Genomic DNA, 25,675 nt, shown 5'->3' with positions numbered 1-25,675 from the left:
TTGTAAGTCAGTATAACTGCCTATCAGTTTTCTTTATTTCTCTTTTTGTAAAATAAAATGTAAACTGAAGAAGGCAGTGTTGTTTAATCAAGGAATTGTCTGAACAGCTCTGTGGCTGGGTGATGGTGTAAGGGATATAACCTAGAGCAGTGTGGATACTGAGATGGTACCTGTGGGGGTGGGAACAGAGGACAGGTGGCTGGCAGGCTCTTTTTATGCTGTGGAGTTCACTAGACTTTCTGCCTTGACTCACCTGAAGAAGACTGCATTTCCTGGCTGTAGAGGAAATAGCAAAGCTGACTCCGAGTGGCTTGAGGCTAGCTGGTCCCTCAGTCATGGCAAGTCCTGCAGGGGTAGCCCTAACTAAGCTGTGAATGGCCAAGGATTGGCCTTCAGAGGGTAGGAGATGGCTGGTGGCAGGGTTTGCAGAGCATCTTACATTGCATGTGCATTCTTCATTTGTCATCTGAATTAGAGGATCTAACCACCGCCTCAAAGGGAACTAACCTGAAGAGGTAGGGGAAGGAGGGGGTTGTCTATGCTTTGTTTCCTGTTTGGGGAAACAGTCTGGAATTTACTAAGGGAGAGTTAAAGAGCTTCTGTGGGAATTGTTTAGACAGGGAAGGCAGGAGGAGACAAAGGCCAAGTCTGGGCTCATGAGAGGCTGTTGGGAGACAGGACGGACTGGAGCATGGGGGAGGGAGATGATCCAAGAGGCTAGGTGATCAGCTCTGCTCAGACATGCTACTAGGGGTAGTGGGGAGTGCCTGGGCTACTGTCTCCTGGTGGCGAGGAAAGGTCTTGCAGGAATCCTACCAAGGGCAGAGCTGGCTTTGTGGAGAGGAGCCTGCAATGAAGCCTAGTAGGCTGATGGCCTGCAGCCCCAGTCACAGGTCAACTCTGCTTTCACCACAGAGGTGCTGAGGCTCCTAAGACACAGCCTGAACTCTGACGTGGGGTTCTGGAGTTCCTCTACCACGCTAAAGGAAGTGAGCAGAGAGGACAAGATGATGAAAGGGCCGCTCAGACAACGGTTTCCTGGGAGTTTATCAGCTTCTGAGAAGCAGAACTGACCTTGCAGAGAGGCTGTCTGTGTCTGAGGCAGTAGCCCGCTCTTCCTGGTCTCACAGGAAATGCTTTCATGTCCATTTGCCTGGGGGCACCCAGAGGGTTTGATCGTCTGCCTGATATCCATCAGTAGAACAGAACTGCCATGATCCTGCCAGCCCAGCCCTGAGTGCCTCTGTGAAGTCAGCTACCCATTCTGGTTGGCCCAGAGCCCTGTAGATGAGGTTCAGTCTTCCCTGCCTGTGAACAGAATAGTGTCAGGTAGAAGGAAAAGAAACCAGCTACAAGTGCCTCCGTGTGCTCAGTCTGCCCTTTGCTAGTATAGGGGGATCCCCCCCAAAATGATTCACTTCCCAAACCAGTCCTCTGTGTGAAGAGCACCAAAGTAGCTCTTGACCTGGCTTGTCATGTAGACAAGCTTATGAGCAGAGTTGTCCACTGCCCCATCCCCTCCACTGCAGGACTGGCCCTCTCAGGAGGGTGAGGTTTTATCTTTGGGGACCTGGAAGAATGCTTCGTTGTTTTTGTAGTTCCTCAGAAATACCAGCTGAAGATTGAACCTGTCCTCAAGGAACTTACAGTTGACTTGGGGTTTGGCACAGTGGTAAAGAATCCGCCTGCCAATGCAGGAGATACGAGTTCAATCCCTGAGTGGGGAAAAATCCCCTAGAGTAGAAAATGGCAACCCGCTTCAATATTCTTGCCAGGAAGATTACGTGGACAGAGGAGCTTGGCGGGTTACAGTCCAATGGGGTCGCAAAGAGTCCGACATGACTGAGCATGCACACTGTGTGTGTGTGTGTGTGTGTGTGTGTGTGTGTGTGTGTGTGTAGAATACGTAACTTAGAAGGGCAAAGGGGCCTCCCCCATCCACCTCTAGGGTACCGAAGGAGGGACCTGGGAGGCGGAGTGCCCCCCTGGTGAGCTCCAGGAGGGCAGGGCCTTGATTTTGTTCATTTAGTATCCGCAGCCCCTAGAACTGTACTAGCAGGAAGCGATGCCCAATAAATGTTAGATGGAAGAATGATCACCTCTGTGCTCCGTTTGGCGGTGGGGGAAAGGGGCAGAGGAGGGGAGAGGTAGACGCTGATTGTTGGAAGTAGCTGCTATCTGCGCTGCCCGGAGATTGGATCCTGCTTCCTCCGGGAGCTTCAGCTGTAAAATAGGAGCAAGTGGCCCTGCCTTGCTTGGTTCCCAGGTCTGTTGGGAAGCCTCATTGAGACAAAGTGACAGTACCTAGGGTGATACAAAGGCCAGAGTTGTACTGCCGTGCTGCACTTCCCAACCTCTTCAAAGGATCCTCTCCGGTGCAGCCGTTGGGGACCCCAGACTGCCTCTCTACTTCCCCCTCATGCCTGGGGCTGGGGAGTCGTGGCGCTCTCGACGTCCAGAAGTTAAGAGATTGAAACAACTTGCGGCCCAGAAGCTTGTGGGAGGCAGGAAGGTACAGGGTGGCTTTGGCGCCTGACGGCTCAGCCGTACAGGCGTACGTCTGTTGCCAAGGACACGGGGCGGGGCAGGCCCCCGCCCTTTGGGCCCCGCGCGCACGCGCTCACGGCCACGGCCACGTCGTGCCGCAAGAGGGGGCGGAGCGAGCGTGCGCGGCGGGCGCGCGCAGGCTCCGAGACCAAGCCGCGTGCGCGGATTGGCGTCGGCGGCTGGTGGCCGCTGAGGTGAGGGCCAGGTCGGGGAGGTGTCCTCTCCGGGGCGGCTCTACACGCGCCAAAGGCCTGGAACCTCCGTGCGCCTGGGCGCGACCTCAGGGCCACCCGCGTCCCCACCGTGACCTCGGCCCAACCGCTCTTTGCATCTCGTCGCGCCCACAGCCCGTCCCGGCTGCATCCAAGGGCCTGAACGCGACCTTGGACCACTCTACTATCTCGGGCCACCCTCTGCCTCGGCCACCGGTGCAGGGCACGCCCAGAGACTAGGGACCCCGGGGCGGGCGAAAGGGTGGGGATGGGCGGGGGGGTCCGACAACCGGACCAGAATCGCACGTAAACTCCGCCCCTGTCTCCTGAGGCCGCGCCACACAGCGGTGGCTGCAAACTTTAACTTCCTTGTAAGTTGCAGAGGTGCGTGGGACCCTGAGAGGTCGTGGCTGAAAAGGAAAGGGCTGGTTACGTAGGCGAGGCGAGGGTGAGCAGGGGCTGGATGCCGTGATTGCAGAGTGGAGGCAGCCTCTCCTCCCAGCGCAGGCCCCTCTGATTCCCAAATCTTCCCGCGCCCAGTGGGCGCTAAAAGTTTTGCCTGTGGCTGGCCCTTTAAGGGCGGGCCAGCCGCCGCGGCGCTTGTGAGCAGCCTCAGGAAGCCAGCGCGGGGCCGCCCTCCCAGCTTCTCTGCTCCGGCCTCTCTGACCCGAGGAGAAACCGAGAGGGGTCACAGCCTGCCCAGGGTCAGCGGCAGGGGTTGGCTTAGGGCCAGGCGCGGTGGCCGGACCCCTCCAGGAAGAGGACGCTCCAAGTACAGAGGTTTATGCCCAGAAGTCTAGTGAAGAGCTGACATTTTTCGGGCGGAATCTGGCTTCTGATTTCCCTAAGGGGTCTGAGGACGTGTTGCAGGTGTAATCTTGTGGCGAGGAGAGTTCTTGTAGAGGCCCCTGTGGGCGTTCCCTGATAAGAGATCAGTCAGGGCAGGGTGCCCGGCTTAGTGGTTATTTTCTTTCTGCCCTCAGCCCTGGAGCACTTGGAGCTTTGGCCCCTGCCGCGCTGGATGCCATGAGTTGCTAAAAGTGAGCCTGGCTTTAGAGGTGAGCTTCCCCAGCCCTTCTTCTTCCCTTTCTCTTGCCCCGCCTCCGTCCCCATGCTGCCCGGAGCTCAGCGGGGACCCCAGGTACCTTCCCCGCCTCTTTTGAGCAGTTAAGGAAGTGACAGGAAGAGAAGGGTTCCAGGAACTAAGCTCCTTTGAGGAGACAGGAAGTGTGCAGCCTAGAGAGCAAGGGCCAGAGGGCTGGTCACTTCCAAGACAAGTGGGAGACTTAGATGCTGAGAGCTTCCAGCTAAGAGCCTTGGGTTCAGAGATGTCCAACATAGATTAAATTCTTGGGCTTTTCCAGAGGTCCTGTTCCTAGGGAGGAGAGAAGTGGAAATGGGGGAATCAGACTACCTGGGTTCTCATTGCCTGCGTTTTGTCCAGGCAGTTCTGTTTGGTACCCTCGTGACCTTGGGCAAGTCTCTTAATCTCTAACCACTTGTTTTCTGATCCATACCCATCTGGTTTTGAGGATTAATGAAGTAGTTGTGTTTCAATATTTAGACAGTGCCTTATCATCATCAAAGAAATCAGGTGTGAAACTAACTGAAGGCAGGCTGAGTAAGGCAAAGAATGCATCCAGAAGTGCAACTGTAGGGTAGGAACAAGGGTGGGTGAAAAGACTATTGTGATACACCACAAGGTCATGATGCCAAAGGTTTAGAAGTTTACTGTGCGTTTCTGTGAGACAAATGCTCTGTGCACATTGACTGCGAAGACAGTTCTTCAGAAGAGAGTTTTGAGACCCGGAACCCACAGGGAATACATTATTCCATACAGCTAAGTTTTCCATAGAGCTGAAGTGTTGATTTTCTGCTCCTGAACCATATAAATAGTCTTTTCTGTGGTGTGTTCCCCCCCGCCCCCACCCTGGGTGATGCAGGTCAAACCCTCCGTATAAGAGAGTTAGTCTTCTGGCCCCAAGTTGCATGGTGGCCTGGGAAGTCTGTCTGCAATGGCTCATACACCAGCCTATGGGCTGTGTCCCTCAGCCTGCTCTTCGATATCTTCTCTTTTTTTTTTCCCTCCCCTAAAACAAGTATCTTTGCTGCTTATACCATGCAGATAGCAAATAGGAGAAACAGGGAAAGTCCAGTGAGGAAGAGGGAGAATCGTCAGATAAATGACATACACAGAAAGGGAAAGACACCCCCTAGCAAACCTACATGATGCCTTTCTGTGAACTACCTAGTACAGGAGGTCAGTGGGGGAGAGCTGAACCCCCAAAACGAAATTCCAAACATCCAGATATGTTGAGGAGAAGGGAAGGAAGGGGGAGGGGAGGAGCAGCCATTGGATCCCACGTTTGGCTTCTTGGCTGGCCAGCACCCCTCCCCCATGGGATGCACCACTCCCTGTTGTGTCTCCACTTCTAGCAGTCTTTTTTCCTCTGCCTCTTCCTTGCTGATCTGTGGACTGGAGAAGTGGGATGAAGCTTGTTAGCCTGGGGAGCCCAGCAAGTTCAGGAAGCATAGTGCTGGACTTTGCTCTGGCTGCTCAGGCCCCCTTTAACCTGGCCTCTCCTTTGGTTCTGGATGGATGAGCTTGTTGGATAGCAGTATTTCGTGGACCAGATGTGTTTAGTCAAAGAGACTTTCCTATGCGAGCCCCTTCCTGTGGCACATTTTTTCCCCCTGAGGTTTCATTCTTCATGGTTTCCCTGTTTTTAATAAGAGGGCCCTGTGCTTGCCCCTCCTCCCTCTGGCAGTGGCTCACAAGGTTTGGGGAGGCTGGGCAGGCGGTATGTCTGAGTTGTAAGGAAGAGGCAATGTGGGGAAAAGGCTGGCAGGCAGGCTGACGTCTGCCCATCAGGGGCGGCTGATCAGGGCCGAAGTACGATCAGCCGCCCCTTATGGGCCAGATATATGTCCCCCACTGACTCACTCCTGTGCCTCTTCATGACTCAGCTTCCCCAGGTGTGACCACGACTGCCAGCTGACAGAGTTGCTTGGAGAGCCTCCATAGTTGTGATTAAGAAATAAAGAGGCTTGTGGCTTCAGTCATCCTTTGTAGCTCCCTTCTAGGTCACTATGTGTGTAAACACCTCCAGCTCCTCCCCTTCCCGGGTCAGAGCACCCAAGGCAGGGCTGAGGCTGGGCCACAGCTGGCTGGCGGGCAGGCGGGCACATTGGTCAGAGCAGGCTACCAGCCTCCTCTCCCTTCTGTCTCCTTTGCAGCTGCCTTGGGGTGTGGCGTGGGGGGCACAGAGCCATGTCGGACCTGCTCCTTCTGGGCCTAATTGGGGTCCTGACTCTGCTGCTGCTGCTGACGCTGCTGGCCTTTGCCGGGTACTCAGGGCTGCTGGCTGGGGTGACAGTGAGTGCTGGCTCACCCCCCATCCGCAACGTCACCGTGGCCTACAAGTTCCACGTGGGGCCCTACGGTGAGACTGGGCCGCTTTTCACGGAGAGCTGCAGTGTCTCCCCCAAGCTCCGCTCCATTGCCGTCTACTATGACAACCCCCACATGGTAAGGAGCCTCCTGTGCCCTGGCTGGGGTTCTACCCCCTGGACAGACGTGGGGCAGGGCTTGTTGGGCTAGGGGTGATTTGGTTTCTGAGGAAGGGGTGGGGAAATCATTGAGCTGGCTATGCAGACCACCTCCTCTCTGACCTTTAATCTGGACTTCTGCTTCACGCATCCATATACTGGCTTTCTACTTGTCCAAGTCTAGACCACCTCCTCTCTGACCTTGAAGCTTCTTCCAGATTTAATCTGGACTTCTGCTCCACGCATCCATATACTGGCTTTCTACTTTCCAAGTCTAGTTTCCCTGTCTTGTGGCTCCCACGAACTTCTGAGTGCCGCTGTGAACCCCTAGGCTCTGCCGGGGCTTTGCTCTGTTGCTTCCTCTTCTGGCCTTCTTTCATTCCCATTTGAAGCCAGAACTCTAAAGCCAGGCCATTTAGATGCTGCCCTTTCTTTGGGGTTGTTTCTTGTTTCTTTGGGGGCTTCCCCAGTGGCTCAGATGGTAAAGAATCTGCCTGCAATGCAGGAGACCCGGGTTCAATCCCTGGGTTGGGAAAATCCCCTGGAGAAAGGAATGGCTACTCACTCCAGTATTCTTGCCTGGAGAATTCCATGGATAGGAGAGCCTGGTGGACTACAGGCCATGGGATAGCAAAGAGTTGGACACAACGAGCGACTAACACACACACACACACACACTTGTTTCTTTGCCTTCCCTCTTTCAGCTCTTCTGCTGAAAGAAAATAAAATCTTATAGTCATTATGATGGTCCCTCGCCCAGGGACAAGGTATTTCTTTGGACATCAAGCTGCCTAGTTCGGAGAGGGCCTTGGGGGCAACTGGAGCCTGGTGAGCTGTTTGGGATGCTGGAGTCAGAGACTAACCTGGCATCATGGGCACCCTGTGGGTGTCTGGCTGTACTTACAGCCTGTGGTGAGTCAGAGCTCACCAGTGTGGCTTCCTGCTATGCTGTGGGGTGGTGCTGCCCACTGCTGCATGGGCTGGCAGCTCTGCCAAGGTTCTCCAGCCTCCAGCTCTGAGTCTTGGCAAACCAGGTGTTGGGAATCCCCAGCTCTGGTTTCCTCGCCTGGAGAGCTCAAGTGGGCAAGGCCTATAGCCTCCACACTGCCTGCTGAGCAGGCCTCACTGGGGTGCTCAGTCGAAACAAGGATATGCTGACTCCCTCTCTGTGCCAGGTTCTGCTTGACACCTGCACTCTGGAGATGAACAGACCTGGCCCTGCCCTCAGGAAGCTTTGTGGGGTTGGCAAGTCAGCCCTATAAAAATGAATGTCCAGCAAGATACTGTTCTGTGTTCAGCGTTCATGGAACTTTGAGCTGTGGATTTGCCTCAAGTCTACCATGGAGGCTCAGAGAGGAGGTCTGCCATGAGTATAATTTTACTTTACTGGGAAGGGCCTTCTGGCTAAGGGAACTGCAGAGCACAGGCCTGCAGATGTAGGATGACAGAGGAAGTGTGGTAAGTGAACACGTGGTGGGTGGAGAGCGATGTAGAAGGATTGGCTGGGCCAGGCAGTGGGAGGTACAGTGGGTTGGGAGGACAGGTAAGGCACAGTTTGCCACCTCTGCTTTAGGAAGCTAAGTAGATGGCAAGGGGAGGAGACAAGGCAGGGGGCCATTGAGATTGGGCTGAGTCCAGGTGAAGGTGACGTGGCCTGGTTGAAGGATGAGTAGACATGGAAGTTTTGAGGTCACACTACTGGGAGATGGCACTGAGAGTCAAGAACACTGAGACCCAAGTGGGATGGGGCAGTTCTGGGTTGTGGGAAGCTCCTAGATCCCCACCCGGACCCCCACCCTTGCCTGGTTCTGTTGTGTAAGTCCCTGTCTCTCCACTACCCTCCCCTGGTCCCTGCCCCTCCTCCCACATCTGACCCAGTTGGAACCCTCTGCAGGAGCTCAGTAGGAGGGACAAGGCTCCTTGCAGTGTCTCTTTCCTCATCAGCATGTCCTGTTCCAGAAGCCGTATGTTACTTCTTGGATTAATTCCAGAATGGGAGAGGGCCGTTGTACCTTTGGGTCATTGCTAAAGGCTGGCTCAGGGAAGAGTGAGGTAGAAGAATCTTGGCATGGGGCACCGTCCCCGTGGCCTCCTAACCCAACCACCTCCAGGAAGCTCACCATACAGCTCTCCTGGGGGTGTGATAGACTCCCTGGGCTGGGTCTTGATTTCCAGGCTTGGCTAGGCACATCCTGACTTGGGTACCAGTCTGAGGGCCCATGGCCTGAGAGCACAGCCTTGAGGTTAGCAGTCCCAGGTTCTGGTTCTGTCTCACCACTGTCCTGTTGTGTGATTTGGGGCATACCACATAACCTTTCTGAACCTCCATTTCCTCACCTGCAGAGTAATGTTAAAAATACCTGCTTTTAGGTCGGCTGGCAAGGGTTACATCAAGTGACATAGGTGAGGCATTCCCTAGTAGCTCAGCTGGTAAAGAATCTGCCTGCAATGCAGGAGACCTGGGTTCGATGCCTGGTTTAGGAAGATCCCCTGGAGGAGGGCATGGCTACCCACTCCATTATTGTTGCCTGGAGATTTCCATGGACAGAGGAGCCTGGTGGGCTATAGTCCATGGGATCACAAAGAGTCAGACACGACTGAGTGACTAAGCACAGCACCTTGAGGTGCTGTGGTTGAGGATCAGAAGTTGTAACAACAAAAAATGCGTGGAAAAAACACTCATGCTAATTAGGTGTGATGAGGATTGTTAGGCTGGGCACTCATAACCCAGGCCTAGGCCCTAGCCCTGGCTGTGACCATCAGGTTGGCACAGAGAATGAACACATGGTCAGAGTGGCCCCTCTGATCCTGTCTATCCCAGTCCTGGGTCACTCGGAGTAACCTGTGTCCCCATTCAGAGCTGAGTCACACCCTGACACCAGGGATGGCTCACCTGCCTGGCAGAGATCCTAGAAGGTTCAGGGAACCCTGGACCCACAGGATTCATGTTCTCATGGCTACCACAAACTATCTGGTCCGTGAGAACTGAGGCTTCTGAGTCCATACTGCTGATACCATAGGGGAGGAGACTAACGGTCAGTTAGCAAATGCTGCAGTACTGTCTCACCAAGTTTACTTATGCTTTTTTATTTGCATTTAACAAATATTTGAGCATCTGGTCTGTGCCACTCTGTCCTGGGCACTGGTGCACAGTGGGGACCAAGGGATGCAGCCCTCAGGCCCTCTCCATGGGTGCGAGGGGTGTCAGGGAAGCCTGAAGGACAGGCCTCTTCCGGTCCTGGGGAAGGCCGAGAAGCAAAGCTTTCTGCTCCCTGGCTGCCTGCCCCAGCCCAGCAGTGTCCAGCATGGGGCCCTGCGTGCTGTGATTCACAGGAGGAAGGGACAAGATGTGGCTGAGCTGTGGAGTGTCCCATCCCCACTCCGCCCTCCCCAGCACAGCCCAGCACAACACAACAGGAGCCAGAATCTGGCTTCTCTGAGTGTGGGAGGAAGTGAGGCTATTTCAGGCTCTGTGCGTGGGGCAGTAGTGACCGGGTGAGGGGTGGCCACTTGTGATGGGTGCTGCCCACCCCCATGAGGTGTGGACTGACAGCTCTCAGCCACGCCCCTTCCAGGTCTCAGCTGGACAGAGGGAGGTTGGTTCCTCAGAAAGGCCTGGTGAGGCTCCCCTGGTCTGGCCCAGGGCCCAGGAAGTAACACAGGAAAGGGCACCAGCAAGGCAAGATTGTGGCATTGCTGTGGACCCTTTCACATGAGATGTTGCTTGAGTGTGTATATCCTGGAGAGACATGTCTATGTGTGGATGTCAGTTAGCTGGCCAGCCCTGTATCCAGCCTTGGAGTTCTATATGGGAGGAGTCTCTAGATCTGGGCTAGTGATTCTTGTGGTGCTGGAGGAATCATTCTGTTTTCCATCCCTGAGGGCCTTGGTGGCGTGCGCGCACACGCACACACACATACACAGAGTTCTGTCTTGCTGTCTGTCTCCTACTTGGATGGTGACTTTCGCCTCCTCTCCTAGGCCTGGTCCCTCTGGGAGCCTTGGTTGTTGGCAAGGCGCTGGAGAGGACCCTGCACAGCTCGTTTGATCCTGACCAGTTCTGACCTGTGAGCATGCCTTAGTGGTTGGGCTGCTCTCATGCGCCTGTGGGCCTGTCCCTGTCCCGTCTGACAGCCTGGCCCTCCTCCTCCTGCCCCACCCTCTGCTGCTGCCGTCTCTTCTGCTATTTGGGGCTTAAGTAACCTGCCTGCCCGCCCTTGTGGGGAGCTTGGCTGAGGCAAGTGGGGCGTGGCAGCCTGTTCAGCTTACCTGGCCAAGGCCTAGGAGGCGGTGCTTGCTCTAGGCATGGAGGGGATGGGGCAGGGGACTGTTGGTGCTTGGGTTCTACCTTTAGTTAGCTTGTTGTTGTTTAGTCGCTCAGTTGTGTCCGACTCTGTGAGGCCATGGACTGTATCCCACTAGGCTTCTCTGTCCATGGGATTCTCCAGGCAAGAATACTGGAACGGGTTGCCGTTTCCTTCTCCAGGGAATCTTCCCAATCCAGGGGTTGAACCTGCATCTCCTGCGTTGGCAGGCAGATTCGTTATGCCATCAGGAAAGCCCCTTTAGTAAGCTGAACCACACTGAAGTTTCCTTCTCCGCCTAGTCCTTTGAGAGTTGGCCTGGGGGTCACCAAATCTGCAGGGGCTGAGTAAGAGTTTTCTGACGTTGGCCTGTGCCATACTTTCTCTTCAGTGTATATGGGGGTCCCCTGCTTTCCCTGGAGGCACTGAGGTCACGTGGAGCCTGAGAAGGGTGTGGTGAGGGAGTAGGATTTTCCAGGATTGCACCCTCAAAACAGGCAAGGGGGATATGGACTGAGCTGGTGCTTCCTGAAGGCCCAGACCATCGCCTACCCAGCTATCCCATGGCGATAATTCTGTCACACGGAGTCCAGGTCTGCTCATAGCAGGTTAACTGTAGGCAGCTATAGAAAGATGAGACTCACTGCCCAACAGAGCCGGCTTTGGGAAGGAGAAGGGGTGAGGAGTGAAAGAAAGGGGTTTGGACTTATCCTTCGGGGTTAGAATCCAGGCTCCATTGCTTACCAGCGTGTGACTGAACAAGTCCCATGGTCTTTCTGAGAATCTCTGCTTCAGGATTTTAGTTTTACTGGGGGGGACTAGATAAGGCCAAACACCCAGGTCCTATTAGGTGCTTAGCAATCTTGGCACATGCACATACACCCACCCACCCACATATGCACCTCTGAGGGCCATATGCCATGAAGACTTCATGCTTTTAGGAACTCTGCTTGCCCGTGGCCTAGCCTTCTGCAGGTGTCCTGGGCCATGTGAGAAGGTGCAGTGTGGGGAGCAACCATTGTGCAGGCCATTCCGCCCTGTGCTCAGTCACTGAGTTGTCTCTTTGTGACCTCTGGACTGTAGCCCACCAAACTCCTCTGTCCATGGGATTTCCCAGGCAAGAATAATGGAGTGAGGTGCCATTTCCTACTCCAGGGTATCTTCCTGACCCAGGGATTGAACCCGCATCTCTTCCATCTCCTGCAGAGGCAGGCAGATTCTTTACCCCTAGTGCCACTTGGGAAACCCCAGGCCATTCCTTGGCAAGGCGTATTTCTTGGGCTCCCCGGTGGCTGTGGATTGTATGTGGCATGGCTCTGGAGTCAGTCTGCCTGGGTTTGAACCCTGACGCCAACATTGCCTTGCTGGATGCCCTTTGCTGAACAGCTTTACTCCCTGGGTCTCAGGGATATAATGAGCTGATGCCTAGAAGGCAGCAACTGAGGCCAATGATGAGCACCTTGTCAGATGCCAGCTGACGTCCTTAGGATTATCCTTGGGGGTGAAAATAGAAAGGCCCTGAAAGACTTCTAGGTGGGAGTTCCCAGCAGCCCCTGGACCCCCCTCTGGAGGGTGGCATCCTGCCAGTCACCAGGTGACTTCCCTGCCCTCAAGCCTGAAGTGTGGGTCCTGTGCTCTGACCCAGTTGTCTGTGTCACCCATTTCCTGCCTAGTGCCAGTTCCACCCTGCCTTTGGGCCTGAGCTTCTCAGGGAGGTTGGATCTGGGGGCTTGTTGTGTTGACCTGCAATGCACAGGAGGGTACGAGCCCACCATTCACCCTCTAGTAATGGACAGTTGTGGCTGATCTCTTCTACAAGGGGCACCAGTGCAAGCGAAGGGCCTTGCCCCACTGCTCCCATTCCCTTGGGCAGCTCTGGGCTGGGTGGGCTGGCCAGGAAGGAGTCTAGGTAGCCTTCTGGGCCTGGAACTGGTGGACAGTGCAGCTTATGCAGGCTATAGACCTGAGGTGGGCCATTTTTACTGATCCTGAGGGCTGGGTTTGGTCTGAGCTAGCTGAAACCATTTTTTTCTTCCTGGATCCTGAAATTTATTGATCCTGTCCAGTTTCCAGATTCATTGAGGTCCTGGCCAGACAGTGACCACCTCTTCACTGCCGTCACACAACAGGGGACTGCAAGGCCTTTCCAGAAGGGGCAGTGGGGCCAGATTGTACTTGAAAGTTGTAGGCTCTAAGCCCTCTTTTCACCGGGCTAGGACTCAGGAGGCCTCACAGCCTGAAGGAGGTACTCTGGGATCTCTTTCCTAGCACTTGTGCTCTGAGGGCAGATTCTGGATGGGCCCCTCACTTACCCAAGTTGGTGATGGGCCTGTCCACCACCCTGTCTCCCTGGTATGGTTCCTTGCTGGTGCTAGTTCTGAGCACCAGCTCTTGTTTTGAGCTAGGCTACCCAAATGATTGATAGGGGGAGGAAAGGGAGAAGGCCTTTAGACCTGGAAGGCCCAGGCTGCCCTCCGAAGGTCAGGCCCAATAAGGACACTGCATTGAACCACAGGGGATGGGATTTCTAGCCATCAGGACACTCTTTGGGCCCTTGACAACCTCAGTGGGCCATTCCCCTGAGGGAAGGCCTGGGCTGTCCTGGGAGCCAAGGAAAGCCTTCCGCTGCTCTGAGACCAATCTTGCCACTGCCCAGCTGGTCTTAGGACCTGTCCCATCTCTTCCTTGCTGGTGCCTGGTTCAGCTGGCTCCCAACTCCTCTTGGTATGGGGCTGCTCAGCAGGTGGTGGGTGTGCTGGGTAACCTCCTAGGCTGCCCCTTAGCCCCTTGGAGAGGGGAGGGGCAGGAAGTGTTCTCACGTGTAGAACTGAAAAGGTGCCAGAATTGAAAAGGTGCCGAGGCAGGAAAGGAGCACTTGTGCCCAGGATTTCAGGAGCTCTGTCTTCTTATTGGCTGCCTCCCTCCCCCATGACAAGAGTTCCTCCTTTATCAAAGTGGAGGGAGCAGAGGTTTGCTCCTGATGCAGAGCCCGTATGTGTATGTGTGTGCATGTGGGCACACCTGTACTGTCGCTGAAGAACTTTACTTCTGCCTAGAGGTCTGGAGTGGTGGGGAGAGGGAGAGGCCACCAATTACAGGCAGCACAAGACCTGTTCCCTCCAGTGGGCATTTGGGAGATCAGAGAGGAGGGACTGCCCAGTGAGGAGCAGCAGAAGCTTTCAGAGGAGGGTTGAGCTGAGTCTTGAAGAATGGGGGAGTTTCCCAGGCAGAAGGGACTCAGAAATAGGGTTAGGAGGACATTCCAAGCAGAGGAAGTAGCCTACGCAAAGGGAGGAAGCATGGGAGAATGTGGCATGTTTGGCGAGCTGCAAATAGTTCCACGTGGGCATGTGTGGGGGTGTGGTGGGAGAGGAGGCTGGCAAGGCTGGCTGGCCAGAGCCTGGATTTGTCTCTCCCCCTGCCACTCAGATGCTTAGTGGGCGCCTGCCCACCTGGGTTTCGGCCCCTACTCAGGGCTAGGGATGCAGAGAAGGAGTGCTCGGTGAGTGTGTGAACAGGTCCAGGCAGCGTGTTGTGTGGACCACACTGAGACAGCCTTGCGGGCGGGCCTCAGGAGTTTCATCTTAGATAGAGGTGAATTGGGATCCATTGAGAGGTGCTAAGCAGGATGATCACAGTGTTCTGGTGCCTTTAGGGGGCTGAGGAGGATTGGAGCTGCAGCCACTGAGGTGATCAAGACTGTGGGGCCCAAACCCAGGTAGGCCAGGGGTTGGAGAGGGGACTGCCAGTTGGCCTTCCATCCATTTCTCTGTTTATCCTGTTTCTTTTGTAAAGCGTAGGTCACTAGGTTAGGAACATGAAGATGGGCTTCAGCACAGGCACTGTCCTTTGGTCTGTCAGCCTGAGACCTGCCCTCTGGAGCCACCTGGCATTCTGGCCATCCTCAAGTCTTGGATGTGAATGGGGCGGTTGCACCATCTAGAGACAAGAGGTGGTATTGCAGTAATCTCAACTCTGGGGAGGGTGGGAGAAGTATCTGGTTGAGAGAAGTGGCAGTGATGCAAGGTTGACTTCATGCAGGTAACAGTTTACAGCATGGAGCTGCCATTGAGCCACTCAAGAGGGTGTTTGGGCCTGAAGGATGGGCAGGGAGGAGCTACATGTTCAGAGGTTTGGGTAAATGGGCACTCTAGGCCAATGGTTACCTCCTGTTTGGCCTGTGTCATAGCTACTAATAACTGACAAGTATGGAGCACTTGCTGGATCATGCTAAGACCTCCTGGAAGTGTCTCATTTAATACAGTTCTGTAAGTTGTTATCTAGGGACTGGGCTTCAGGAAACCAAGGGACTCACCCAGAACACAGGACTCGAGATTCACACGTGGCCCTCCCTCTCTCCAGAAGCTGTGGTCCTGACCACTGCCCCATATTGCCTGCCACCAAAGCCCTGAGCTATGCCTAATGACATAGGATTCAAGGGGACCAGAGCTGCAGAGAGTTGGGGGTGACCCCCCAGGGACTATGCAGAGGTGGGAGTCGGTGTCCATTTCAGGCAAGTGACACTCCAAGGTCAGGGCCGATTTGGCCAGAATAGAAAGGTAGGGCAGGGCTAAGGACACCCTAGGGGACTGTTGACCGGGCTTGGAAAGGGCCGTGGGAGGGCAGAGACAGGTAAACATGACTCCACAGTACTGGGATGGCAGGCTGAGGAGCGGAGAAAGTGCAGGTAGAAGGAGTTTAAATGGAGGTGTTAGTGGGCCCCAAGGAGGGCCTTCAGATGGAGGGAAACCCTGCTCAGAGAGCCCCAGGTCTGTGGTAAGTCTCTCGGGTTTAGGAACAGATACCCCTGGGGGCTGGTGCAGATTCAGGCGGCAGGAGGTGAGACATACCGGGGCCCCTTGATGCCAGGAGGAAAAGCAAGTGCTGGGCTTTGCAGGTCTGGAGTCAACCTTAGGAAGTCTCAGAGCCTGGGAGCCCTTATCTGGCTGCAGTTTGTGGGAGCCAGGGGAGGGAGGGGAGCAGAGCGCAGTGAGGTGTAGGTACGAGGGGCCCAGAGAGACTTGGAGGGAACCAGCCGTCTCAGCCAAGAAGGGGCTCGGGAAGTGGGGCAGGGTTTAGGAAGGGGCATGGATTGGAGCGGAGATACGGAGGCCCTGGTGGGGGCCAGCCCTGCCTGAGACCGTGGGGCAGAGGATCTCACTCTGCTTCCTGACCAGTGCTTCACAGGCCCGGGTTTCAGCAGGAAAACTGTCAGCTCCATTGTGGTGTCTGGGCTGTGTGGCTGGAGCTGGTAGTTCCCCCAGGCCCCAGCTGGCCCAGAAGCCAGGAAACAAGAGGCTTGTGGGCCTCCTTCCTTCGCCAGCCCTGACACCCCTGCTCTGCCTCCCCAGGTGCCCCCTGAAAAGTGCCGCTGTGCAGTGGGCAGCATTCTGAGTGAAGGTGAGGAGTCGCCCTCCCCAGAGCTCATCCGACTCTATCAGAAATTTGGCTTCAAGGTGTTCTCCTTCCCGGCGCCCAGCCATGTGGTGACAGCCACCTTCCCCTACACAACCCCCCTGTCCATCTGGCTGGTTCCCCGCCGGGTCCATCCTGCCCTGGATGCCTACATCAAGGTGAGACACAAGTCTGGTGTGTGTGTTGTGCCAGGGGACAGCCAGTCCTTTGAGTGGGAGCTGGGAGGCCTGCCTCGCCTGGGGGGAAAGGTGATTTGGGGAGGGCGGCACCTCATGGAGCAGGGGCCTGTGGAGCTAGGAAGATGGGCAGAGGCTACTGGCATTTCTTCTACACACCCAAGACCTTGTGGGCCCCAAGCATCTCCCAAGAGCATGGGGAATTTGTTCAGAAATCCAGCCGTGTCCTTTAAGCTCTGACTTGGACCGGAGACACCCTTAGTGTTCAGCCCCCACTCCAGGCCCACCCTGCCCCATCCTGCTGGAGGCTTGCAGACCAAGGGCCCTGAGACAGACTTTGCCTTCTGTAAATTCCTCCTCCTCCTCTAAAACATTTGGAAACTTGGGTGCTAGGGAAATGACCCCAATTTGGTCTTGGAAGTGATGGCTTATTCATCTGTTCGCCTTGTATTTGTTGAATGTCTATGCCAGGTGCTATGCTGGATGTGGTGTGAGATCCTGATGTGTGAAATAGGTATTTACAGTGAGGTGGTGGAGATAGGTGATAACATCAGACAAAAATGGGAGATGTACTAGGAAAGAAGAGGGTGAGAAAAGGCAGGAACCAAGTGAACAGAGTGGTCAGGGACAGCCTCTCGAAGGAGGTAACGTCTTAGGCAAAAATTCTAGAAGAACCCTTGGAGGGGTGGTAAGCACGTTTTCAACAGAGCGAGGGTGAAGAGCATGGGTTTGCTCTAAAGACAGTGGAAAGTCTGTACAGCGTTCCAGCCGGGACCCGGGTTGTGGCTCATGGGGGCCGGGCAGAGGTGCTTAGAAGCTGTTACAAGTCCTGTGCATGGTGGCAGCTGGGGCTGGGACAGTGGCTGCGGAGATGCAGACAAGGGTGGAGATGTGCAGTCTGTTTTGGAGGTAGAACTGTTGACTTTGTGGGTGGGTTGGATCCGGGGGAGGAGGAGTGGGAGAGTCACGCCGCCGTCTCCTCTGGCCAGGGTGGGTGGGAGAGCGTGTAGGGTGCTCTCCGCTGACATAAGAAAGGCGGAGAGAGGAGGTGAGGGGCAACCAGCTCTGTGGGTTCTGTCGAGGGTGGGGGGTCTGCCTGGGGGACATCCCAGCCGGGGCGTGGAGTCGGCAGTGACGTGTGGAGTCTGGGGTTCACAGAGGGTTGGGCTGGTGGATATGTTTGGTGACATGGGTTTGCCCCAGAGGACGGCTATGGCAGCAGAGGCTGTGCAGGGGACATGGCCAGCATGGCTGGGTTCAGGGAACAGGAGAACAGTTAACAGGAATGTGAACCTGGTGGTTTTAGAAGAACCTGGTGGCTTGTTGTTCTCCAAAGCATCTTGGAAAATGAGACAAGGCCTTGGTGATGGACGTGGGAGCTCAGACAAGTCCTGGTGAAGGAGGTGTGAGAGTCTGTGTCAGGGCTGGGGAATGAAAGGATGGGGCCCCGGGTCACCAGCTGTGGCCGTGGTGGGCAGGAGTAGGGAGAGGAGAACCCGGAGGGCTGCTGTGGTGGGAAAGGGGCGTGGGAAGGACAGAGGAGGATCGCCTTTGTGTGCTGGAGGGTGCCAGCCAGAAGGGTGCAGGGGCTGGGGATGGGTTGGGGGCTCAGGGGTGGGGGAGCTGGCTGGTGGCGAGAACAGGAAGGCAGGCATCAGTGCCCAAGGCCTACTCAGCGTTTGTCCCCAGGAAGGGCTGGTGTGCGGTGTCTCTGGTCCTGTCTGCGTCGTCCTCAGATTCAAGGGCCAGTCTAGGGGAGCACCCCTGGCAAGAGACTTTCTGGGTTCCAGACCTCAGAACAGGACATGTGGCATGTGGTGTGGTGGTGAGCCACTCAGCCACCAAAGCCTTTTCTTGGCTTCGGGGGTTTATTTTTAGACACCTTTGTCCAAATTTCCCGGCCCCTGACAGCTTCACAAGTTGCCTGGTTTTGACGTCACCTCTTTGATGAAAGCCCTTCCTCCTACCACCTCCTCCCCGGGAGCCTGTCAGCTGTGCTCCGGGCTTGATTTTCCTGGGGCTGGGGCTGCAGCAGGGGGTGTACCATCCTCTCTCCTGCCTGGGATGCGGAAGCCACAGGTGCAGGGCAGTGCAAGGGGCTTCGCAGGGATGTCTGTGAGGCGTGCTGTGTGGGCTGGGCCACCAGCTGGGAGAGAGAGAGAGATTCCGGGCTGCCCACAGTGGAGGCACGGCCCAGGTGCTCTGCTGGTTTCTGGGGGTTGGGGTCACCTCTGCCTCCGTGTTCAGCCTGATCTTTCATCCTGGGGAACAAAGCCAGGTGAAAGATGAGGAAGAGGGAGGTTCTCTTTGTTGGTCTCTGTCTGCAGTGGCCAGGGGTTGGCCCTGTGACTCTTGGCCTGGGTGACAGCAGAGAATGTAAGGCTCACTCTCACACCTCTCCTCGTCCCCCTGTCCTCCAGGGACCAGAGAAGAGAGGATGCTGAAAAGACTCAGGGCACTTCCAACTCTCCCAACCCTGACAGCTGGCTGCCTTTAACCCTGTCTGTGTGTGTCTGTGTCTGTGTGTGTGTACACATTACATACATGTGCACGTCTTCTTTCTCCACCTGGCTGGCTTCTCTCTGGAGGAGGCTGGGTCTGCTGCGGAGTTGCTTCAAACACAGTGACAGCAGCTTTCTATTTCGGGAGGGGTGAGGGAAGCAGTAGCCAGAGGAGGCAGGCTCACCTGCTTCCCCAGAGGCTGGGGCGAGGGCTGAAAGTGTGCGATCTCAGAGCCTCAGATGGGGGGTGGAGAGCAGCTGCTCTCCTGGCAGTGTGAGATGTGTCTGAGCTGGGGACAGGATTGGTCCCATGGAACAGCAAGGTCCTGGGGGTCTCTGTGAGGAACCCAGAGAGAAGCACTTGTCAGGCCTCTGGGGGGGTTCTGGAAGGACAGCTGGATCCCAGCCCTGTGGTCTGTAGGGCAGCCCCTGGCTCCCTGGCCAGGCTTTCCCAACTTGGCAGTCTGGCAGGCTGTAGGGGCTAGACTCTGCCTTCCTCCACGTGAACCACTGGGGCCCCAGGCCAGGCACTCTGGGACAGCACGTGTGTGAGGGGTCCCTTGGTGGAAGACACCCCAGCTTTGTCAGGCCACTCCTCTGCAGTCCAGAGAATTAGTAAGCCTCCAGGGCAGGAGGAGACCCTGCCTTGAGCCCAGGAGGGGGGTTCTCGGTCAGCTGAAGGAGGGAACTGAGCTCCCTTGAAATTCTAAGACTACAGAAGAGGTGGGCCCCAGACGTCAGCCCAGAGCAACAGACGAAAGTCTCAAAATTCACCTCTAGGTGGGACCAGTCTTAATGAGCATCCAGGGAGTGCTTGGGGCACACGAAACAGACCGAGCAGAGCTGGAGGCCCAGGGTCCCTGTGCGGGATGGTGTGTGAGGTCACTGAGACTTGGCTCCTGTCTGTCTGTGGCTGGCGAGGAGATCACTGGGAGTGTTAGACTGGCCACCAAAGCTCCCTGTGCCTGACTGCCTTCCAACAGGATGTATGATCTTTTCCACAAACCCCTTCCCCAGGTCTCTGGTTTCTCCGAGTTTTCAAGAGAGGGTCCTTTTGAAGTCTGGACATCTCTTGAATTTAGGGAAACACAGAGTATTGTCTGTGTGGAGGCTGCTTGGCTGGGAAATGCAGGCAGGCCCTGGAGGTCAGATAGTGGCTCTTGCTGCATCGAATTGGAGAAGGGTGACAGGCAGAGCAAGATAGTTCCCCCAGTGGGGAAACCTTGGTGGTAGAGTCCTGGGATAGCCGAGTTGACGCGGTTATCCTGCCAGGGACAGCTGTGGGCAGGGACCCCAGACCTCAGTTCTCAAACTGTTCTGGGGGCAGGAGCTTCGGTGATGTGCTCCGGTGCCCCCATGGCTGGCAGCCAGGGGTAGGGGCTGCGCTCAGACCTTTACCTGCTTCAGCCGGGTAGCTCTGCCTCTGGGTTTGATACATCAGGTGACCTCCTGAGCTTTTGTTTGGAGGAGGATGTTTGAGACTTGACTGGTTTGAAAACCTCCGTCTGCATCATTGGGCAGCTGCCTCCTCCGTCCCCGGCTGACTACACGTCCGTCCTAGATCCTGAGGACGCCACTGAAGTTGCTGTGTGAGTGGAGCTAGGAGGCGCCAGGGCTTATCCCTTGTGCAGCTGGGGGCCAGAAGGGTTCCCAGAAGAGGACTTTGTGGGGGAGCTGGAAGCTGGACCTGGAGGAAGCCCTGGGGAAGGTCAAGGTGGCCATCTCCCTGGAAGGGCTGTGCTTGAACTCCCAAGTGAGAGGCTGGCGGTGTCCAGGGACAGCCAGCTGCAAACTGAGAAGTGGGGGCCTCCGTGAGGTGCCTGCGGAAGTGATCAGCCTGTTGGGCTGTGGGCAGGGAGGCAGCTCCTGGCAGCATGGTCAGAATCTTGGTCCCGTTCAGTGGCTCCAGATCTCCTGTGTTTGTTTTCCCTCGACCTGTCCAGGTGGCTTTGAGGGAGTCAGTGATGGGGGTGGTTTGAGTCCCCGCTGAGGCCAGAATACCGATAGGGTGCAGGGTGATACTGGCGGTGGGAATCCAGGTGAGGAAGCCCCCATAGGATATGACATTTGGGGTCCTCTCTTTCCCTGCTCATCATCTTTGCTGAGCTAATGTGGGAGGGTTCCCGAGCCTTAGTTTTAATAGGAAAAGCCCTCCTGGTATCTCAGTTCAGTCACTTACTCCACAGTTATTCACTGGGCCTTCTTTTGTGTGGTGTTGTTTGGGCCATGGAGGAACCAGCTGGGAAGCAGGCATCAGATCCTAGTCAAAGCCAGCATCCCCACTGTTTTACCAGTAAGGACACTGAGGATGAGGGTAGCGGAAGTTACTCAAGGTCAGGGGTTGAAGCAGTGGCCAAGTCTCCCCTGGACAGAGTCGCTGATGGCTGCATGTCTTTTGTCACTCTGCCCTGTCCATGATTGGGGCTGGGCCCAAGAGGCTGAGGTGTCGTCACAAACTTGGGCTGCACTGGGAGTGGTACCCAGAGTGGGCCTGGGGTAGCAGCCCCGTGGCCTCACACCCACTCAACCCTCTGTCTCCAGCGCTGGTGGGCAGAGTAAGGCGCTGAGGCTGTCAATTTAGGAGCCTGCTGGGGGAGCCAGAAGCAGGGGCGGGAAGAGCCCGGCTGCCCATTTGCCCAGCAGGGACTCATTAAGGAAGACCTTGGCAGCTGTTCTGGGCACAGGAAGCAGCTGCTGCTGTGCCTCTTGGGGCCGCATGTCCTCACCCTCGGTGAGGTGGAGACGTCTCCATTCCCAGGCTTCCCTCACCGGGGCTCCAGGGCCAGCTCACCTGCCAGTGCTTCTACCACCTGCTCATTGGCCTGCCCCAGCTCAGTACCACCAGGACAGGGGCTGAAGGATAAGCCCCCAGAACACTCTGCTCCCACCATCTCTCCCAGCCACAAGGCTTAGCCGTGCCTCAGGGGCGTGGGTTGGGGAGGGGAGAGGTGCATTCATTGGGAAAAGCAAAGCAACCTTTGCGGGTAGAGGATGGGATTTGGGCTGAGCCTTGAAGGATAGGTAGCATTCTCTAGGTAGGAAGGCAGATCAGGCAGAGGCAGTGACGGGGCATGGCTTGTGTATCCGCTGTGGCCGGGGTGCAGGGGAGGAGCAAGAATTTGGGCCCAAGAGATGAGGCTGGGTCCTGCAGGGTTTAGGGAGTCACGAATGGTATGTGAGCAGATGAGTGACAGCTTCTGGGCTGGCTTTGGAACAAGATTTGAGCACTGGGAGAAGGAGAGGAAGAGTCAGAGGCTGCAGTCAGACTCTGAGTACCAGCAGTTAGCAGAGAGTAGCAGTGACTCCATTCCCAGGTTCCCCCGAGCCAGGAGGAGACCTCCACCCCCACCCACAAACACACATGGGGGCTGGCTTGGCTTCCCTGTCGCCCCTGGATGCTGAGACGTAGAGAAGCCCATGCAGGAAGCTGAGGCTTTCCCCTCTGCCCAGGCCCTGGAACCTGTTCCTCAGCCTCTCTGGCTTCACCCTTCCCCACTGCCCTACCCCAGGAATGAAAGCAAAAGCCAGCCTTTGCTGGGGCGGGCGTGGGAGCCACCGCTCTCGAAATACCAGCTCGGATATGATAGCTTGGCAGCCCTGCAGGACCCTGGGGGCTGAGGCTTGTCTGGATGGTGCTGTGGGCTTGGGCCGTCACCAATCCCAGGAAAGCAGTCTTCCCCAGGCAGATGGGCTTTACCCAGGGAAGAATTCTTCTACTCTTCTCCAGAGAACTTGGGATTCCAGGAACAAGGAAAGAGGAGAGATTCCAAGGAGGGAGGTCCCACCACAGCAGAACAGCTCTGCCTTTTAGTGGAGCCCTCAGACCAGGAGAGACTGCCTGTCTGGATATGCAGACAGGAAACCCAAGGCTCCAGAAAGAAGGTCTTCCCTGAGAGGTGAATGGAGGTACCAGTCGGAGATGGGAAATTCAGGGCCTTCTCCTCCTCCCCTAACTTCTCCTTTTCTCCCCCACTTCTCTGTCCCCAGTGTCCCACCTTCCCTCTGGCACTTGCTGATTGCTCTTGGCTCCCAGGTGCCTGACTTCATGGCTCCATCTGCACCAAGCAGCCTTCCTGCTGGTAGATAATCAATCAGCAACATTTTCATTGGCTCATAAGCCAAATGGGGCTCAAGGTCCTTGACTGCACAGATGCTACAAACAGCGGCAGGATCTCAGAGAGGGGTGGGCTGTAGGGCCTGCCACAGCAGCAGTGTCATCTAGGAGGCTGTGGCTCCCCTTCTAGATTTGGAAAGGAAAGTGGTAGGATCCCAGGTCTGAACCCCCAAGCTGCCCGTGGGGTCCTCACCCCCACAACTCCTCAGCCATCTGCTCCTGCTCCACAAGGTCCCAGAAGGCCAGAGCAGGGCTGAGCTGGGATTGAGTATTGGCCATGTGGACTCTGGGGAAAGGCTGGGCATGGCTGTGGGTCAGGGCCTTCCCAGTCGACCCAGGTATTAGGTGCCTAAGGGCCTGTGCCCCCCTGTGCCTGCCTAGAGGGAACCACCCTCCCTGGCTTCTCCATGCCCCAGCCACCCTAGTCTCCACTGCTGCTGAGGCCCCCCCTCCTGGGCTGCCCAGGAAGCCAGGGCCTGGGTGTGCAGGGATATGAGCAGAGGTGTAAATTGCGTGGCACGCTGCCGGCTCTGAGGTGAAAATGAAAAGTTTTCAGGCAGCGGTGGCAGCAGGCGCAGCAGGCTGGGGTGCCAGGCACAGCGCCCCGCTCACCCTCACACCTTCCCCTGTCTGCAGTCTTCCCCAGACTCCCGCCCGCCCGTCCAGACCTGGCTCCTCTGCCTTCCCCTGCCATTGGGGACGGGGCAGGCCTTTCAGCCCTCAGTGAGACCCGACCCCAAGAGGGCCTTCATCTCTTGCTTCTGTTTTATCTTCTAACTAGCTGATGAGTACAAAGACAAACGGGCAGTGCTTTTGTTAATTTTGTGAACTTAATATTTGTGGTAGTTTCTCCATTGATTCTTCTTCAGTTTTTCAGGTACACAATTGTCCTATCTTTAAGTAGTAGGGTTTTTACTCGTCTTTTCCAGATCCTCACTTATTTTGAGATCATCTATTCTAGTCTCTTTTATTTTACAGTTGGGCACATTGAGACTCAGGCATCTTTGGTGGCTCAGCAATAAAGAATCCACCTGCAATTCAGGAGACAAGGGTTCAATCGGGAACATCCCCTGGAGAAGGAAATGGCAACCCACTCCAGTATTCTTGCCTGGAGAATCCCATGGACGGAGGAACCTGGTGGCCTTCAGTCCATGGGGTCACAAAAGCTAAACAATAGAGACTGAGATCGAGGCAGAACCCACCCATTTGTCAATAGCCAGACCAAGGCTCTGGGCTCTTGCTTGGAGCTCTTTCTGCCACTTAGTGCCTGCTCTGACCTGTTCCTCCTGGCAGCCCTGTTTCATTCCTTTTCTCCATTGCCTCTCATTTGCAGAGCTTTGAGCCCTCCTGCTCCAAGGGGGGGAAGGGACTCACCAGCCCTTCTGCAGGCTCCCGTGCAGCACTGCAGTGTCCCTGGAGTGTCTCCTGCTGTCACCTCCTGCCCTAGACAGGTTTAGGTTCTGGGCCAGAGGTGGTCGGAAGGCCCACTGGGGATGAGAGGGATCCAGGGAGAGGGAAGTTGACAGAAGTTCCTGGGCAGAATAAGAACAATGTGCCACATTCCAGCCGTAGCCCCTGCTGCGCCTCCCCCATCACTTTGCACAGACCGGCTGCCTAAGGGGCCTCCAGGGTCTGAGCCCCCACTTGCAGGGACTGCTGTGTGCAGGCGGGTGCACGTCAGTGTCTGTGTAATTAAAAATAAGCATGCCTGACTTCACCCAGTGAAGAGATGCCACCACCTTGGGTGGGATGCAACAGCTGTTTGCTGGCAGTGTAGCTGCCCAGCTGTCCAGACTGGCGTGGAGAAGCAGATCAGACTGGGCCGCTCAGAGTGAACAGAAAGACCTGGGGCCCCTCACCCCAGTGAGACAGGAAGTAGAGGACTGTGATGGGATGGAGGTGGATAGAGCAGCCCTCCTTCCTTTCTGGCTCCTCTAGGAGATGCATGACCCATGGCCATGTCCTTTTGGGGATCTGAGGCCGCTTAGCTCTGAGCAGACCCAGGCTCTGGGCATCCCGGGTTTGGGACCCATCCTGTTGCCCCTGTTCCTGGCCTGACCTCTTCTGCACAACACACCCTCCCCACCCCTAGCCCAGGCCAGGGCACAGATTGATGGTCTGAGAGCAGAACACCAAATGAGGGTAGTTCCAGTCCTCTCTCTTTTCTCCCTCCTCCCCTCCCCTCATTCAGTAAGAACCATCAGGGAGGTAATGTGGGTCCTGGGGGGAAACCTTGGCCTGGCATGCCAGTCTAGTTCTTTTTCAGGATCCCTGAGCTGCACCCACCGAGGATGTGGGCTCACCCTGAGGTGAGGAGGGAGTATGTGGAGTGTTCCCAAGGTGGCCGAGACAGTGGCCCCACAGTAACCTTTTCATGCTGCTCCTTCCCTTGTCAACCGGCATCCCATGGGGGTGTGATGTCGGTACAGGCATGGCAGGGGGAGTGCTGATGACCGAGATCTCCTGGAAATCCCTGCGTTATGGGTGGTGTCCCAAGTCCCCCTCTGGTTTCTGTTTGTGGAAGGCCCGAGTGGGAGGGAGGCCTCAAAGATGTGTCTGAGGGACTGGAATGCTAAATCCAGTCTCTAGCCATTCCCGGTGGCACCTTGGCTTGAATAGTTGACTTCTTCCTGTTAGGTGAGGAGAATTGTAAACACCTCAGTCTCTCCCACCTGATAGCAAGGCGTTATGATCCCCTTGAGTCTGTGTGTGGGAGTGAGCTGCCCTGGGTAGTGGCCTCATCACATAGCCAGTGGCTGCAGTGGCCAGAGCAGGTTCCCCTGTCCTGGCGATGCTTTCTCAAGCCTCTGACTATCTGGGCTGTGGGAGGGGGTGTGCCCAGGGCTAAGAAGGCTCT

The 25,675-nt window shown here is 56.0% G+C and overlaps 1 protein-coding gene and 1 long non-coding RNA gene across 13 annotated transcripts in view; one reads left to right on the top strand and one right to left on the bottom strand.

Annotated features, from left to right (window-relative positions):
• Window positions 1-2,601, bottom strand: LOC145519988 (uncharacterized). The gene is made up of 3 exons (XR_014064104.1): window positions 2,355-2,601; window positions 1,075-1,308; window positions 1-980 (listed from the first exon to the last, which is right to left on the bottom strand). It is a non-coding gene; the product is annotated as an uncharacterized LOC145519988 (long non-coding RNA).
• Window positions 2,602-2,682: 81 nt separating this feature from the next.
• TEX264 (testis expressed 264, ER-phagy receptor) overlaps window positions 2,683-25,675 on the top strand; it is a 30,213-nt gene continuing 7,220 nt past the window's right edge. The window contains exons 1-4 of one of the 12 annotated variants that reach the window (XM_081525300.1): window positions 2,683-2,741; window positions 3,743-3,817; window positions 5,997-6,288; window positions 15,964-16,185. In XM_081525300.1, coding sequence (XP_081381426.1) covers window positions 6,031-6,288; window positions 15,964-16,185 — 480 coding nt within the window. In that variant the 5' untranslated portion in view covers window positions 2,683-2,741; window positions 3,743-3,817; window positions 5,997-6,030. Of the gene's footprint in view, window positions 3,208-3,718; window positions 3,818-5,996; window positions 6,289-15,963; window positions 16,186-25,675 lie in introns of all 12 variants that reach the window. The other 11 variants (XM_081525302.1, XM_081525299.1, XM_081525303.1 and 8 more) reach the window with 11 other exon arrangements.

Source organism: Giraffa tippelskirchi, chromosome 9 (assembly GCF_054371585.1).
Source record: "Giraffa tippelskirchi isolate mGirTip1 chromosome 9, T2T-mGirTip1v1.2.pri, whole genome shotgun sequence".
Taxonomy (NCBI): domain Eukaryota; kingdom Metazoa; phylum Chordata; class Mammalia; order Artiodactyla; family Giraffidae; genus Giraffa; species Giraffa tippelskirchi.
Note: the sequence above shows the minus strand (reverse complement) of the source record. Positions and strands in the feature narration are given on the sequence as shown.